Source organism: Oxyura jamaicensis, chromosome Z (genome assembly GCF_011077185.1).
Source record: "Oxyura jamaicensis isolate SHBP4307 breed ruddy duck chromosome Z, BPBGC_Ojam_1.0, whole genome shotgun sequence".
NCBI classification, from domain to species: Eukaryota; Metazoa; Chordata; class Aves; order Anseriformes; family Anatidae; genus Oxyura; species Oxyura jamaicensis.
The window spans coordinates 37,104,188-37,122,590 of record NC_048926.1 but is presented as its reverse complement, the minus strand read 5'-3'; the positions used below and the strand labels follow the sequence as shown (position 1 = coordinate 37,122,590).

Sequence of the window (18,403 nt, the reverse complement as noted above, 5' to 3'; positions counted from 1 at the left end):
ACCCACAAAAACTAGTCTATAAAATACACTGATGCCAACAGTTTCCAGGCTCTTACCAACACAAGAATTCTGCAAGTTTGTCCTAGGGTTTTGGTATTGTATTAATGAGTAGTTGAGCTTTATATATATATATATATATATATACACATATGTATGTATGTATATTTAGTCTGCTGGTAAAAGGGATTCTTCGTACAGTGTATTTGGACACGGGACAGTGGAGTGTCCTAGTCTGTGACTTCCTTTGATTGTTTCATGTAAGTTATCTGCATGCCAATCTCTTAGAATTTTTCGGCCTCTCTTTATGTGTTGACAAAAGGCTTACACGATTGCTCTCGATACTGTGAGGAATTGTGTTGGAAGGTAGTGGTACATTCTTGCAGAATTCCTCTTTGTTTTCAAGTGGGCTTGTTTGGCCGGAGTCGCAGCCTGAAACAAGCCATCCAAAAATGAAACTAGCAACTTTAGCACCCATTATTTTTGTTTAGTAATTCAAATATGGGGTTGCTTCTCTTTCATCGGCTACCGAGCATCAGTATCAAAGTGCAAAAGACCCTAGCCTGTTAATCTTTGTTTGTCTTTCCAGCATCCTTAATCAGGCATCTCCTCCTTTCACAGAGAGGGTTAGTTGATATAATAGTTATATATGCCTGGAATTCCAAGCTGTTTAAGATGTATCTGGATTACATTTGGATTTGCTATTCCAACTGTTTCACAAAAGCAGAAAAGCTGTTGTCATTGGACTGTAATCGGGATCCCTTTTATGTTTTCATTAAATCTTTCAGGGAACTAAAGGCTGGTGACAAATTATTGCTGTAAAGTGAACTAAGTTCAAGAAAAAAACACTGATCTTTTTGTAGCTGCAGACTGCTTGTTCTATACAGCTGGAATAAGGAAATGAGTAATTCACTTAACATCTACTTCTCATATAGCTTCTAGAGGTACTCTCAGGTTCATATAAATATCAAGATGTGCATTTTAAAAGCATATATATGTTTTAATAATAATATATAATAATATTGTATATATGTATTAATTAACAACATGAGATGGCTTCCGAAAGCTAATGCTGAACGCAGGGTGTAGAGATCCTCATCTTGACTCCTTACTGCGCAAATTCAGGTGCATTCCTAACTTAAATTTTTCCTTTACTGCTCTTAATTATCCGTAAGATAAAAATTAGCATTAGAATGTGATGCCAGCTCCAGTGCTATCACTTGGAAGTTGTGAAAGGGAAATACATTATTTTGCTACGGTATTCATTTACATTTCCGTGTCAAAGGCATTATCAAGTATGTTTTCCTATTTCCATTTTTTTTCGCTTGGAATGGTGATACGATTTCTGCGGCAGATGGATTTTTATAAGTTTTGGCATCTTCACAGAGAGAGGTAAATTATAACATTAATGGTAGTATAGTTTTATTTTCCTCATGTAACTTTCCTGCTGCTTCCAAAAGAGTATTTATTCTGCATACAGCCTGGAACGATGAAGACTGGAACAACGAAGCTGATGTTTGTTCATAATGTGTAGCTCTCGTTGCTTTTTGGTGGTAATAGAAAATAATATTAAGCATTTTTTTTTTTCTGTGACTTCAGAAATCCTACCATGATTTAAAAGAGTAGCATATTACTTTGAGAAAGGTGCTTTCATGCAGGAAGAGACAGTAGAGATGGAAAACGACATTTTAGCTTGACAGTGCAACATTATTTTTCTTATGGCTTTCCTGCTATCCAGAAGTAGCTATGCATTATGAACCTAAAACAAACAAACAAACAAAAAAAACACTTTTTTTTTTTTTTTGAAAGACAATACGCTTCTAAGGAGTTCTGTCTATATCTTTGAAGGTGGGACACTTTGGAAGGATGCTCTTTGAGAGGAATTAAGACAATCAAGATGTGCTGGGAACAAGAAATTTCTAACCGTTGGCTTCTGTTTCTATTCCTGTCAAAAGTCTGCCCTTCACTGTAGTTAAACCACTCATTTTTCAGTTCTCCTACACAGGATAATGAAGGGCTGTGATGAGGGGTGGAGAGAGGAGGAGCCCTCTGGCAGGAATGCTGAGTGGGAGCTGACACAGCTTGTGCGGTGGAGGGGTAACAGAGCAGCCCTGAGAGGGGAAGGGGCAGAAAATGAGATTGCAATTGGCAAGTGGAGCTGTTAAATTACCAACTGAAATACCCGGAGCATATGCATCTGTTCTTAGCAAGGTTATAGTTAGTGCTGTTACTAGCTTAGCTCTGTAAATCTTGTGTGAACAAAGCTATCAGACTAAAGAATAAATCAAAACAAAAGGCCCAAATGCCTTAAGGAGAAGACAAGTGCAACAAATGGAAAATCAGCATGCTTCCTGTCTGTACCTTATTTAGCTTGCAAGAATGCATTTTCTTCCTTGTGTGCAGGCCCGTGTGGGCACCTGATGGGGAACAGTGCTTGACTTGAAGTTCATACTGTTGCTGCAAGTGTTAAATGGGTGGACATCTCCCTTATGCGAGCACTGCTTCAACCTGACTGCCAGGGAAGCTAAAGCATGCCAAACTAACTGGGGAAATGTATCCTCTTTATCTCAAGGACTTTGGTGTCCCAGGCTTTCAGTCTGTTCTTTTGTGATTACACAAAACTAAAACGAGGCTTTGTTTTTCAGGGAGCACAGTGCTGCATTGCCATCTCCTTGCGAGTGGGACTGGGAGCACAGCTGTACCTCACGCCCAAAGCATCTCACAGCAAGCAGACCAAGACTCTCAAAAATCAACATTCCTGACAAGGTAGTGGTCAAGTTACATCTGTTAGAACCAGTGATTACTTGGAAATGATGGATTCTTGTCATTCTCTGTCTGTCATGTTCATTCTTTTAGCTATGCTTCTAAAAGGTTTTATGAAGCAGTACTCAGTAGAGTAAGTAATATATTGAAATCAGAACTAGTTCTTCTGGATTTCAGTAGCAACTTAGAACAAGCACACGCACACTTAGTGAAAGCGTGATGATGTACCACAGGCCTCCTGAAGAGGAGAGACTTCTGCAATGAACTCAATATTGTGCTGAAGTTATGCAAATACTAATGCACAGGCCTGGACTAGTTCATCTCTTAGCTAAACATTGGTAAAGAATGGATTTAATCTTTGGTGGTGTCTTCAGCAAATATAAATATTTAGCGTGGGTTTGGGAATAAATAAATTACTTTAAGCACAGAGGGTAATATTAATGGGAATTGCTTAGTGACTCAGTAGAGTCCTGGGAAACAGAATAGCCACACACAAAGAGAGTTGTTTTGCTGCATATTTTCTTATAGTACATCATTAAGGTAAATATAATCCTTTTGGCATCTTAACCTTACACTGGAAACATTTTCTCAAGTGCTTCCAGAGAATATAAAATGCGTACTTGTGTCAGTCAAGCACGCTTGGCTTGTTTTTGTAAGTCATTAACAGATGACAATTTTAAGAGAGCAAACGATCTTTATGTTGGTTTTACGAAGCTAAAATTGACTTATCTTTCATTCTTGAGAGATGAATAACTATTGCTACTTTAGTTACTTACTTGGAAATGTGGGTATTGATTGGTCTTCCTAATTTGTGATAAACTTAAACTAACAGATGATTGGCTTTAGCTAAAGTTCTGGGAGTAAAGGGAGAGGATGCTGGTTAATAAGACTCTAAAGACATGATAGAAAGACCAAACAAAAAAAAAGGAAAAAAAAAATAAGATGTTGGCATTATATAAAATAACAAACTAGCAAGTCCTGTTTCAACAGCGAGCTGTGTGGGGGGAAAATATGACATGAAAATGTCACTGAAGCATGGATAGGCAGGAATGTTCTAGCTGGGTTCTCTAGCAGACTCATTTGCACTGTTTCCTTGAAATGAAAAGCTTTCAAGTTGAATGGTACAAGCCTTACAGCAGGGAATTTGGTATGTGTAAGCGTAACTCTGAGCAGAATTCCAGAACCATTTATCCTCTAGAAAAAGATGCTTCAGAGGCTGCATCTGGCCACCCAGCTTGTGAGCTTCCAGGAGTTATGGAATGGGCAAGCAAATGACTGGGGTGGCTGTGTCCGTCTGCTTTCTCACTGATGGTTCTTCTCTCTCTTCTCCCCTGGGCTCTCAGTCTAGGGGGACTGATTTCAAGCTAATTCCAGTCTTTCCTGAAAAGCAGCACCCAGAAAGTGGTCACAATACCTCAGTCTGCGTGCGACCTTGCTATTACTAAATAGGGCTGCAGAACTGCTTTGTTTCTTAACGAGCTCTTCAGCAGGAGGTTTGCCAGTATAAATAGGATAGGGAGAGGCAAAGCTTTGAAGCAGAGCTTTAGTGCTCTAAAGAACGGACTTGGCTGAAGAGCTGCTGTTTGGAGCTTTGTTTTTTAAATTAACCTCTGTATCAGAAAGAAAAAATGGACAAGAATATTTTGAGTATATTATGTCTTGTGCATTCTGCATATCTTTTTCTTGTTCTTAATAAGTATAATGAGCTGCACGAGAAGTGGATCTTTCTTTTCTTTACTGTGCAGTCATAATTTGTGCCATAAGAATTGATCGCCATGGTAAAGTTTTTGATGTTGTAAGGGCTTGACTTTTAGTGAGGGAAGGCAGATAAATTGCTAGAAGCAGAAGATTGTTTTGCTACTTTGCAAGGAGCAGTCAAGGAAAATGGAGGATAGAGGAAGGAAATGAGATTTAAGCAAAATGAATGTTCAACCAAAATGTGCTCATGTGGTGCCTTCTGCATAAAATGAACAAGTTGAGGGCAAAGAAGAGAGATCCCTTTGAGTGTTGATATGCGCTTTTGTATGATGCTCGAAGAGAAACACAGTGCATGTTTATGTGGTTTGACTTTGTTTAAATTACTTTGTTTTGTTTTTTAGAATAACAGTACTAGCTTCTTAAATTAATAGAGGTCGAAGCGCATATGCCAGAGGAAGTTGTTTTAATTTTACTTACTCTACTGGTAAACTTCTTTTATTATAAAGGGATGAGAAAGAAGGTTTGAGATAGTCATTGCTACATCCCTGCATCACACTTCAACGTTATGTCACAGTATTTCATTTGCTTACCAGTATACTTCTTAACACACTGCTGTACAATTTAAAACATAGCAGAGGTGAAAATGTATTTAGTGTAAACATGTTGAGGATAAATAGAAGCTATATTTCTTTATTCTCGATGCTATCATTTTTGTTAGTGCTTGTTAACAAATGCCTTTGCTGTTTTGATTTTATTTGTCCCATGAAAGGTGCTATGCATCTATGTACTAATTCACATGTTCTTCTGAAAGACACAGCAACATAAAACAAGCAGTGTATTTTGTTGTTTTTCAGCAAAATAAACCTCTGGAGTCTGTGTGACATCTAGCAGACTTGATGACCAAGATTTGAAAACAGTTGAGAAAGATAGACTATATGTTACAATATTTCTTAATATTAATTTCCATAGTGCTGTACATAGTCCTAGTTGTTGATCATGTAACAGATCTGTCACAACACTTTTTTCCCATTTTTGTGAACTTAAACTTCATTTGCTCAAAATGAGGCTGCATCTTACTCTAAGTCTTTACCAATGTCTTTTAAACTTTGTTGACTTGAAATGTCTGGGTTGCAAAATGTCTAAATCCGTATGGCTAGGTTGCAAAAATAAAATCCCACATGGAGGTCAAAAGAGTGAGCCACAAATTAGTGAGCCACAAATAATTTTGTACTGGTTATTACCTCAGAAGAAGTATATATGGAGCATGGGTACAGTTTTAAGTTGGGCCATGTTTCTTAAAAGGACACCTATGCTCTCTAAAATAAGAGCCTTGGAATTACTGCTTTGGAACGTGCAGAGTACGTATATTTCTGCATCCTTAGCAGTAGACCAGAGGTGGCCAACATTCCTGACCCTACAAGCTGCACAGCAAAATCTCTGTGCAGTGTAGTCACAAGCTGTACTTTGGAAGCAGAGGCAAGGGGCAGGATGATGAGCATGTTGCCCTGCTTTAAGTTGGTATTGGCATTTGAGTCACAGGGTAGCCCAGGAATGATAGAATAATTCAAGAGGAAAGGGACCTCTCAGGAGGTTTCTAGCCCAGCCCAAGGTCACCAGGTTGTCTGGGGCTTTACCTGTCTGGGATTTGGAAAGCTCCAAGGGCAGAGACAGCGCAGCCACTCTGGGTCCTGGGTCCGTGGCTTGGCTGTCCTCAAGGGGAAAAATTTTATATCCACTCTGAACCTCCCTTGTTGGAGCGTTTGCTCGTTGTCTCCTGTCCTCCAGCCATGTGCAATGTTAAGAGCTTGGCTGCATCTCCTCCATCCCCTCTCATCGATGCCGACTGGCTGCTGCTTGGTGCCCCTGCAAGCCATCCTTTCTCCAGGCTGAGCAAGCCCAGCTCCCACAGCCTCCAGCTGCAGGGTCAGTTCTCCAGCCCCACCACCTTGGTGGCACACCGCTGGATTCAGTCCTACACACAGTAACAAGTGCCGGGGCAGCATTTCTTGCAGCATTCCCATCCCCTCAAGACAGATTAAGATTACTGTGCCATTCGTGTGATTTAACTGCAGAGTAGAGCTGTGAATTTGAACCATATGTATGCCCTGAGCAGGTAGAGAGTCAGAGGTCACCTACCTACCCATCCTCTAATCCTGAAGGTTGAATCTGTTAGGGCCTAGCCTGCTATATAAAGAAGCGGGCATAATTGGATTTATGAATCATTTAAGTAGGACTGGGCTGACTGATTTGTGTGATTTTGCAGACTGATGACAAAAAGCAGTCTAAAGAGATTGGAAGGGGGAAAGGCTGTTTGGCAAGATGGTATTTTTAGAAACTTCTACAGTGCCTTTCATCAAAAGATCATGAACACTTGCTTAAAAACAAAAGCAAAACTGACATCTGTGTTCAGACAGTTCAATAGGTGGACTAGTAGCCAACATTCCCAGTGTCTCTTACTGAAAACAGCTCCCACTTCTTTAAGGTTGCCTGTTTGCCATGCTGTCTAGCACTGTTAAGTGCTGAACTCCACTTACAAACAAATAACTAAATTAATATGATTTTCAGAGAGGCTGCTTGAAAGGCTTGATTGGAGGTGTGGATGGGATGGGAATAAAGCAGAAAGCACCTATATCACAACACCATAACCACTCATGGTTGCTGCAGGCAAATTGCTGGACAGCCTTGCTTGGTTGGCAGGAGTAACTGGGAGGCTGCTGCTTGTTTTAAATTTGCATCCTGACATGTAATGGTAAAAGGGTGTTCCCTCTGCTGATGGTAGAAGCAGCACAACCCCTACATTCACAGTAAAATTATATAATTTATGGAATACATCCTAGGTTTTCCATGACTCAAGCTGCAGAAGCAATCTCTTTAAATTAGCGCTACACAGACTGTGAATTGAATCTGATCCTAGGCAAACAATGTCTGCCTTGATTACTTAAGCTGAAAGTCTCAGTAGGAAAATGTGGTCATTAAAAGTTATTTCCATGCTACTCATACAATTAATAATGATTAGTTGTTCCATGGAAGTTCATAGTAAAATCTCTGAACAACTATGTAACATTTCATGAAATCCATGGAATGTAATACTACTTTTACAGTTGTTGCACATGCAGAATAGCTGGTCCTAAACACTGCTGAGGACAGAGCTGCACATTGTTAGCCTGATTCATGTAATTTTGACGTGGTATTGGTAACCAGCCATTACCTTCCATGAAACAGCATCCTTTCTAGGACCGACTTCAGTTACACCTAGACGTTCCCTTTGAAATGGAAGGAGTGAAAACTGAACACACTGATACCCTGCCTCCAGACACTCAATCTTGAGTATGCAGAGACCTGCATAGACAGAACAGACTGTCCTGCTGGGTCTCTGGCTCCTCTTCTGCTTGTGCTGCTGTCCCAAGCTAATTTTGGCATTGTCTCCTATGCATATTTTGTGCATATTCTGTGTTTGCACATATTCTGTGTAGTCACTCATGATCAATGGGACAGGGTCTTGTAGCCTACAAATAGTCAGGAAGAGAAGGTGTAGCTAATTATACACTTAAAGACGTGCTTGTTTGAGCTCTGGTTTAGGGTTGTATTTTTCTTCCCTATAGCTTACATGGGAAGAGAATGGGGATGCTGTCCTCCAGTGGAATGGCTGTTAGGTCAACTGGGTGACTCGAGAACCTGCTCTCCTTTTCCTGCTGTAGGAGTTCTGTAACTTGTGCCAGAGGAGTAGTTCCTGTAGCTCTTGTCACTGGTTAAACTGCTGTACTGTATCCTTTCATTTCTGGTTTCAGTGGTATCATCTTCCCCTCCTACGGCCCAATCACATAGCCACCTTGGGAGGATAGCTCCATCAAAGGGAAGAAAGCACCCAGGAAGGCCTTGAAGGCCTTAAAGTCTGTTCGCTGTGGACTATTTGTAGGATGAATAGCTTGTAAATTGTGATTGCACTGATTGTCACATCAGTATGGGCATCTGGGCACTTGGCCAAGCTCTAGTGTGAGCCTGAGCACTGGGAGTCACTGCACACTTTTTCAGGCTGTTACAGGACAATTTATCTACCTATCGTGGAAGGGTCACTGTTTGGTTTGAGAAAAGAAATAAAAAAGCAGAAAAAGTTACATATCCACTGTACTCTCGTGGACAAACATAGGAAATATTCTTATAAGCCCAAATGAATTGCTTTCCATCTGTTATTGCAGGAAATTGAATGGAGACAAACTGATAGGCCCTTCCCAGGTGATGATTTGTGGTAAGGGATTAAAAACAAGTCTGTTCTGCTTGCATAACTGTGGTCAGTTCCTGCATTTGTGTTGCACTTACCTCAGGCTAGCTAAGTGCGTTAACCATGGTGGCAGCCTTGCAGCTCAGGGAAGTGAAGTCAGATAACCTCACTGTTAGTGTTAACACCATGTGGCTTTGATAGTCAACAAAACATGATAAAAGGAGGCTTTAGGCCAAGCCATGGCTTTTACATGGAATTAGAAGTAATCTTCCTCGGTCTTGTCATGGGACAGGCTTACATTGCTCTGCCTGCGCTCCCAAGGGGGCTGTATTGAGAGAGGGAGCTGGCTCTTCATCCCATGCCAGAGCCTGTGTGGAGGGAGGCAGTTGCAGGAGGCAGGTGCCCTACTTTTTGCTGCCGTTAACTTGATATGTGTGTGTTAAGAGAATGCGTTAGTGATCTAGTGGCTTCTCCTCTTCCTGTCCCACTCTGTGCCTGTCAACTGCTTTCTTTGAAAAATACATTGCCATCAGGCTAAAACTATACTTGCTTTTAAAACTGTGTGCTTATCTTCAGCAAAATCCTACTGCACTCTATCAAAGCAAAAGCTAGCCCCTGTAATTGTCATCATGTCCAGTCACTTCAGGGAGGCATGTATTGGGTAGTGGCTTTCCCTGCTGAAGCAGTGCCATAATGTCCCATGCTGATACTGCCAGCCTGTGCTAGCTTTTTAGAAAGCTCTCTTCAATTTCTGAGATGTGCAGAAGTGCTCAGCAGTGTCTAGCGCAGGTTTGCCTTGCCCTGCTACATCTCATGAAGACATTCTTGAGGCCAGGTGCTGTTCTCATATCCCACTCTACAGAACCCCATTTATGGGAGGAGACTGGAGTCAGTGCTTTATTTTCCTTGTGACCTTGATGTTTGCACATACACTAGACTGCTAACACTTCATCAGAAGTTGGATGGTGTCAGTTACTTGTAAAATGTGAGGAACCAGATGAAAGAAGAGCCAACTTAATGCTTTGGCATTTTCCTGCTTTTTTCTCTCCAAATTTGAGGGTAGGCCACACAAAATAACATGCTGTTTACATTCTTTTTTTAAAGTGTTGGCATAAGAAAGCTCTTCCCTGATGATTTGTTATCCTTAATTTCTTCCTTCCAAGAGCTGATTCAAGTATTGACTCACCCACCCAAAATAATGCAGCCCCAGGAAGACAGTAGCACTGGGAAAAGAATCCGTGTCTGTGAATGCAACAGTGAGGCTGAACGTCAGCCAGTCTTCTCCTTTTTAGTGCCCAGTCATTTCTGCAAGCCCTTGAGAATACTGTTACCTCAAGAGCATGTGTTTTGTTTTGTTTTGTTTTGTTTTGTTTTAAAAAAAAAGCCTCAAAAACAATAGGGTCAATTCAGCTTCTGAATTAACTGCAGCATTGTTGTATTTGGGACAAATATGGAAAGATTGTTAGGTGGTGGGAGGGTACCTAATGGAGGCTGTGGGGTTGGGGATGTCAGCAGGTGTGTGGGGCTTTCTTTCAAGGAAGCATATGGACTGAAAAGGTAGAAGTGATGGGTGCCTTTCTGTTTAGTAAAGCAGGTCTGTGGGTGCCATCCAAAAGCTTTGCACTACTTCCAGAAATCCCACCCAGGCTCGGACCCAGGGCATCTCTGGTTTATCCCGTGACACGCGTCAGCTACTGGCAGCTGCCAAGGGCAAGAAGACAAGAAATATTTTTGTAGAGGGAGAATAACAATTCTTTTCATCCCAGGGAGAATGACAATGTCTCTTCGCCTCCCTGGGGCCTCCGCAGGCCGGATTGGCCGGCGGCTGAGGGCGGCCGGGCCCCGGCGGTACAAAGTCTCTCTGTGGCGGGCTCCTCAGTGCTGGCTTTGTCCGTGCCGGGCTCTGGCCACCCCCGCCACCGCCTCCCCTCGGCTCCCTCCGGCCCTTCCCGGTGGGGGTGTGCGGCGTGGTGGGCTCGGCCATTATCGCCCGTGGCAGCGGGTGGCCCGGCCATGTCACCATGGGAGCGACGCAGGGCTCCGCCGGGAGAGAGCCACGCGGGCCCGCGGCAGGGGAGGAGCAGGTCAGTAGCCTCCCCTGGCCCGACGCGCGCATGACGGGTGCCGCAGGTGTTCGTGGCTGCTAATGTGGGCCCTGGTGTCCCGCTTAGCAGCACACGTGCAGCCGACGTGGAGGACTTGCGCAGGGTGGGCTGCAGGATCATTGGGTCACTCTTCACCCAAGCTGGCCAGCTGAGAGACCGTGGAAATCCTGTTTTCTGTGTTTTTCCACCCACCCCCCCGGTTAAATCGGAGCCGGGAGGTTCAGGCTGGTGAGCAGAAGCAAAGAGCGTTGGAGGCACGGCTGTGTGTGGCGTGGCTGGCGTGGGGCGCTGCCTTCTTCCTCGCACCGTGGGAGGGCAAGGGCGGAATTTTGTGTCTCAAATGTTGGTTGTGCTCAGGGGGAGCGGGTCAGCGCTTTAACCAGAAATAATCCTGCTTCTGTGGAGAAGCAAACTCCACAGTTTAAAATAAATCGATCTCTTCTTCTCCCAAGACCCTACTAATAGTCTTTAGAGGCCTGTGTGCTTTAGTGGGAAAACATGCTTTCCGACACCTGTCGTGGAAGGGAAGCAGTATATATGCTTGCAAAGCACCTGAGGGCGGTGGAGGCCACCCGGCAGGATGGCAGACCTGGTATGGTGCGCAGACAGAGAGCAGAGCTTGCCTGTGGTCAGCCCACCATACACACACATGTTCACTCTGCTAAAATGTGACTGGAAGCCATGGTAAACAACATGGTTTTTTTTGTGGCTTCTGGGACAATTAGTACTGTAAGTATACTGCTTGTGGATGGTGTTTCTCTGTATTAACTGTAACACGTGCTAGGTGGGATATGGGTATTTATTAGCCTGGAGTGAACTACCTGTTAATACTGTGTGTGTCTGGGGAACAAAAGAAGCCCTACAGAAAGGATTACCCAGGCTGTCTGGGTAACTGTCCCACTCCTATTCCACCCATCTTGTTCTGTGGTCTTCCTCATCTGCTGCGTTTATCCATTTTGCCTCTTCTGAATCCATCTTGTTGGCTCTTTGATGGGGTTCCCGTGGTGCTTGGACACTACTGTTGCTGCAGCACGTCTAATAAGTAGCTGTGTGCTGGTGGTTCAGTTGAGAGAAATTTGGCATAAAATGTCCATGGCAGTGGGTTTTGGTGACTTGCTTGACAGGGGTTTTGCAAGAATAGGGCTGAAGCATGTTGACCCGCAGTGAGTGGAGAGGCTGACACTGTGTAGTTACCGCCTGAGCTACAGCAGAGTTTGGCTTTCACAGATAAACACTTTAGAGGGCTATTGTTTAAATTGTACTCACCATCAATTTATTTAAGTGAATACTTGAAAAATGGAATTGTTCCCAAAGTGGAAGACTTGTGCTGTATTTCAGCACAGGGTGGGTTGGTAGACCTGTTGCCAGTCTCTTTCTCCTCACCTCCAAATGGCTGGTGCTTTTTGGACCTGATTCTGTCAGTGTTGGGCAGTGGCGTCAGGGGAGAGGCTGTAAGCCCTTAAGAGTTTGCAATTAGTCTGTTTGGGCTGTAAATTCAATGGCAGTGTCTCTATTAGCAAAAAAAAAAAAACAACCCCCGGGGGGGGGGGGAGCTCGGGCCGATCTTTTCACCTTCCTATTATTGTTAGAGATTGTGAAAGACCTGAAGTCTCTTAAGTGTACTGAACGTCGGTGGGGAAAAATTGTAAGTGTGGCTCCTCCAATTATTATATTCCTTATATTATGGTTATTGAAGTCTGTAATTCTGTTTCTTTTATAAAGACAACAATTTTTTCATTATTTTATGGAAGACAGACAAATGATCTAGCGAGATACTACAGCTATGACTTCTGGTTTCTGCTGGACTTTTTAATGAGGCTATTCCAACAATATAAAGTTTGTGACTTTGTTTCTAAGAATTCTGTTTTTCACAGCCTGTGGTTGATTAGAAAGGTAAGGCACATGCAGATTTAACTGACACTTGAAACGTTTTAAAGAGACCTTTGTGTAGTAGAAAGTGGTAGGTCACAGTGTTTTCTTGGGAAGCGAATGCCATTGAGGCTGTGGAAATCTTTTATGAATGAAGTGAGCTGTATATGGCTTACAAGCCAAATAATATAGCGGAATTCAAGGCTGTGTTTAAAATGCAAATGAACTTAAAATCATTTTGTATTTTAAACCTGTATTTGAAATTTATTTCTTGTCATCAAAATGCAGAACTTGCCAAGAGTTTTGTGTGATCCAGGCTGATCACAGACAGGGACTCCAAGTATCTGCCTTAAGGCAGAATTATATTCCCAAACACATCTTAGATGGGATGTACAATGGAAACTAATACATATATGCAATTACATTTGATGCTATGCAAGAATAAAGTATCATGTAACTTCCTTAACAGTGAGGGAGATGCCTTCATGAACCCTCCAGGCACTTCTATCCAGTAACTTAAAACTACAGTGAAGATAAAAATGCTCCTTAAAGGCCTGCACTGGCAGCAGTTAATTTGGCAGGCAGATGATTGTCAGCAGCTTTCCAGGTGTGTGTTTGTGCCTTCTGTCATGTCCTGTGAAGCAGAGAGCAGTATCTTTTTACCTATTCTGCTGGTGGAGTCTCTAGATTTGATTAACAGTGCTTAGTGTTTTCACCACTGAATTTTTAATAAATGATTCCTTTTTAAGAAACAATACACAGTAGCAAAAAAAGAAAACTTTGCAGAACCACAGCTCTGATCTAACAGCTTTCTTATATACATACAAGAAATGATAAACCTGTTATTTATTTATGATTTACTAATGTATCTATTCAGCCTGTCATGTCTTTCCTTTGCACATGCATAGCTAGTAGATGATCGGAAAGCATTTCAGATGCTTGCTCCTTAGGATATGTAGCCCATATGAGCTTTTTGTAGAGAATGCAGTATGTCCAGAGAGACTGTCATTCCAGACTTCGCAAACAGAGCTCTCAGAGACAAACTGTTGGCCTTTGAGCTACAGAGCTTGCTGCCAGGGTTGGTGCTTGGCACTGATTGCACTTATTTCTGCATCCCAGCACTGCAAGAATCTGCTGGATAATGTGCATTTCTTCTAGTGGCCAGGGCTGAGGGTTCTTCTGTACAGTGTTTCAGAGGCTTTTTGAAGAGTTGCAGGACAGAATGAATAACAGTTTACTTTATCAATTGGTTTGTTTTCCTACGTAATCTTATATTCCATAAGTAGAAAGAGTGGTCAGTGGTTTTGACTCTTCTGCTCTAAGAGTTGCGTGGGAACGTTTTTAAACAACCAAAGTGGCAGTGGCATAGCTGATGGGTAATGTGTGCATACATGTTCCTTAGAGGTTGCCATCAGAACTCCTATTTCTGTGTATATCTGGACTAGCGTTGTTTTGCCTGAGGGCCTATGTAGTGGTTGCGGTTTGGCTGTAAATTTTTATTTTCTAGCACTTCACATTTCCTGAAAATGTTTTGCTGCTCAGCATCAAAGGGGGTGATGTTGTTCCCGACCCTGCTCTTTGGCAGGAACTCCCCTTCAGTTGCTGACCAGCTTGACAAATACTTGTGTGCGCTTTATCTCAGCGTGGCTGGTGTACTATACAGTAGGTCAGGCTGCAAAAGGCCTGGGGTCAGACTTTTAATGCAGGGTGTTGACTGCAGATGGATGCCTGCTGGCATTTCCAAAAGCTATCCTTTGGCAATTGCACTTCCCTAGTTATTTGTGAACAGTGCCCAGTGAACTTAGAGTAGAAGGATATAGAAGATGGAGGAAGAAGGTGGGAAGTTTTTCTGTCACATGCTTTGGACGCACTTACCAAGATACTTATTAAACATGGAAAAATCCTGTACCAGAGTACTGTTGGTACATCAGCCTTTGCTGTCCCTTGGGTGTATGAGAAATATTTATAATCCAGCCTGACACACAGTGATGCTTCAAGTGCATGGTTTGTCATTTTCTGTGTAGCTTTTAATTTGAGAGGTTATTATGATGCCATTTTAACATATTGTGGTGTTAAACTACGGAATTGCACTCATTAAATTTCCTTTACCAACTTCCCACCTCTTGTAATAATCTGACTCCATTTTCCATTCTGTTCCAAGTCTTCTTTTCCTGCTTTACCTTGTAGAAGCTAGTGAATACTTTTCCTAATGTCTTCTGCAGCAGTAGGGATGGACTTAAAAGTCATGGGTCTCAATGATTTGAAAATGGATTTAATTCTCCCTGCCTTCTTATAAAGCGTGTTTGCCTATAGACAGGTACGTAACTTTCTTCTTAAGAGAGGAGGAGGCAGAACACTTCATCATGGTTTGCTCCTGCCTGTTGTGTCAGAAAGTCCTTGAGCGTAAAATGTTCTTTTATGTGGATCAAACTACAAGAAGAAAACTCTCTGTTCTGAATCGTGGTTGAGAGTGAAGTTGCTGCTGAACTGAGCTTTGCTCTAGGCAGTAACTGAATGGAAGCATTTCTTGATCCTGGTGATTCGGAGCCATGCAATTTCCTTTTAGCCACATGTGCAGAAGGATTTTTTTTCTCTTTCCCAGTTCTTTCAAAGCCTCATGTGATTTATGAAAAAGACTAGTAGTTGTGAAAGGAGGAATAAAATTTGCTCTGTCACTCAGCTGATTCAGTTCTGGTCAGTTTATCCTTTGTGCACTTCAGTGTGCAGTTCAGTGGAAATGACCCTGTTTTGTAGGGGTGAGACAGTTTGGCTTCACTTAACGTTTGGAGAGATGCCTGAAGTTCCTTACATTGACATTGCATGCATGAGAAGTGTTGACTGGGCAGAAAGATTGCATCAAGGGTTGTAGTTTCAAATTGTTCTGCTGGCATCCTTTCAAGTGAAGCAAGAATGGCTGCAGATAAACTCAGATTAGCACTATGGGAACAAATCAGCCAAGTGGAAGTTACTTGCTTGATACTAAAGAAAAAAGGGGTGGTTGACTTCAGTCCACACTCTTCCTCCCTCCCCGCCCTCCTCCTGTGATTGATTGACTACTGTCATGAAATTACTCCGACGGTATTTTACATAAGCTGGGAGGGTTCGAATGTTCTTTATGTCAACGTGTTTGGGTGTTAGCAAAATCATGTGCTAGTCCATAACTACATGTTACACTTCAGCTTCACATCTTCCCTTGCCAAAGGACTGGGGAGAAGGAATGGAAAACACTTGAAATTTTTCGGTCTTCACCTTCCCTTGTATTGCTTTCTTATCTTAAAGTATTCTACGAGTGTGATCAGGTATGTGGTGAGGTTCAGTGTAACGCAGTTTTGTACGGGATAATAGGTTGCTGGTGGAATTGGCCCAGAAATATGCAGAGCTGAGGGGAGTATTTATGCTTAGTTTTATTGTTTCAAAAACAATTATAGTCCTCAGGAGGCCCTGAGGAGGAAACTTTGCTGTGAGCAAAGGGATTCTGAATGTGGTTTGCTAAGCAGGTGCATCTGGCTTAACTTGTTGTCTCATGGTAATTGACACATTGGGACGAAATTGAGTGATATTTTTGTTTGCTGTTCCTCTTCTTCCACATGTATTGGGAGGAGTGTCAGTGAGAGACTTACAACCTTTCAAATGCAATCCCAGGAGACATTGTATGGATGTCAGGAAAAAAAATGCTGAACTCCTTTCACAAGAGATTTAGGTCTTGTGTTGGATACGAGCAAGATATGTTAAAGTTTAGGAGTGAACTTAGCACTGTTTTCTGGCGTGGCTGAGTAAGCTGCTGAGACATCTTGAGAGGGAGAGGTGGGTTACTTAAGACTTTGGGGGCAGGAGTGAGGTGGCAGAAGGAAAGGAAGGAGGAGAGGTCTGAGCAGTGGGACTAGAAAACCGAACTGTAAAAATTCTTCGAGTGCTGGAACATCAGAAAAGTGGGAATCTGCTTTAAAATAAGGGCAGCCGAATGATCAATAGTTTTGCTGTGTGGTGGTTAAGAAATTTAGTGGCTCTGTAAGAGCTGGCTAAGAAAAAAATCATACAAACCATTGTGGTATTTATCTGAATGGTACTGAAAATACAGCTTCACTCAGAACTACTACATTCATTTTACAGAGATTTGAGATTTTTTTTTAATTGTCGATTTTTAACATTTTCTAACAGGTCTGAATTGTGTTCCTAGTATTATGGGCATTCAAATGAAGTTGCAGCTTTTTTTTTAAAATGTATCTTGTGTGACAGTGACCTTCTCTTACGTTTATGTTGTGGTAGGGGTAGGATGTAGTCTTAAAGCTCAATATACCATCAAAATTTCTGCACTATACAGAACCTTATTCAAGTTTATTTCCGCCAGACAAGAAAAGAAAGCTCATGTGGCTGTACATAATTGTACTGCCACAGGAACGCTTGAACAAAAGCAAAATGTTTGTAAGAATATGGTGTATCACTCTCCTATTAATAGAGTTAGAACAAAGGAAACTATTAAACTTAACAGGGGAAGAAAATCTAATGTGGTTTGGGACTGAGCTCAACAGCCAACAATTGTACAACTGTTTGAATTGTCTTGCGTTATGACTGGATAATTAAATATAAATGCTGACCTGATTGGATTGTATCCCAGAAATGCATCGATCCTTTAAAAAACAAGTTACATGAAGCAGTAGACCAATAACCAGCTTTGTTTTGTTTTGTTTTGTTTTCTCAAATTTGGAGTTTTCCTGGATAAATAATGATGTTCATGCAATCAGAGTCTATAAGGTCATGGAATAGCAGAAGCACGTTTTTGCAGCAGTAGTTGCTTGATGCTAGATTTGGTTGCTTCTAGGTCTTGATTTCCTGTTCTAATATGGGTGCCAGAAGCAGAAGTATTCAGAAGCACTAGCAGTAGAAGATGCACCACTGAAGTTGAATAAGAATTGTAAATTGTATCTATCCACAGGATGGATATCTTTGGGTTTTGCTTCTTTCAAACTTTTAAGATGCAAGTGTAAAGGGTATGCTTTGGCTGCACAGAATGGCTGATTCTGAAGTGGGACCCTTGGGTAATAGCAGCTGTACAAATGTTTTTCAGTTAAGCTAATAAAAAGGCATTTAAGTTACCTAGTATAATGAAACTGGTTTTCTATGCCTATTGAGTTTTACCTCCCCATCCCACAGGTGCATCAGTACAAAGTTTTTTTGATGGTTGCCAAGAAAAAAGTGTCCTGCTGAACTTAGATTGTGCACGAACTGCTGCTGCATTTTGTTTCTCAGACTGTTTGCATGAGCATCTTAAAGAGCAGAAAGTACAGCAACAGTGTGAACAGAAATAAATACTTCAGGTTTTACAGTTAACGTAAGTAGAAGTGATGAAGTCAGACAACCTTTAAAGCCATTTTGGATTAGGGGGACTGTAAGTTTAGTGACCTGTCGTTACCTTCTTTGTAGCATTCAGAAAAAAACGTGTACAGCACCTTATTCCATACTGTATTACAAGCCAAATTCTAGGAAAACGTTGGAAAAAGAAACAGTGCGTGCATGTGTGTGTATGTATATTGTATATACAAATATATACATACACACACACCCTGGAAAGTGAAGATAATTTGTATGCTGCACACTCAAGTACTATTGATCTAGCAGCCTTTTACCTAGATTAGTTTTGATCTTCAACTGAAATTGCTCTGTTTGCAGCTTCTTATGTCCTGAAGCAAGTTATTTTGAAAAGAGGTGGTGGGGAAAAGCACTTCATTGCAAGATTGAGCATACACTGCGCTGA

The 18,403-nt window shown here is 41.9% G+C and overlaps 1 protein-coding gene across 5 annotated transcripts in view; it reads left to right on the top strand.

Annotated features, from left to right (window-relative positions):
- TJP2 (tight junction protein 2) overlaps positions 1 to 18,403 on the top strand; it is a 63,669-nt gene that overhangs the window by 9,318 nt on the left and 35,948 nt on the right. For 3 of the 5 annotated variants that reach the window (XM_035309673.1, XM_035309670.1, XM_035309672.1), the window contains exon 2: positions 2,643 to 2,763. Coding sequence is in view for 1 of the 5 variants with exons in the window: in XM_035309669.1 (XP_035165560.1) it covers positions 10,699 to 10,761 (63 nt within the window). In the remaining 4 variants the exon portion in view is untranslated. Of the gene's footprint in view, positions 1 to 2,642; positions 2,764 to 8,679; positions 8,705 to 10,645; positions 10,762 to 18,403 lie in introns of those variants that run through there. The other 2 variants (XM_035309671.1, XM_035309669.1) reach the window with 2 other exon arrangements.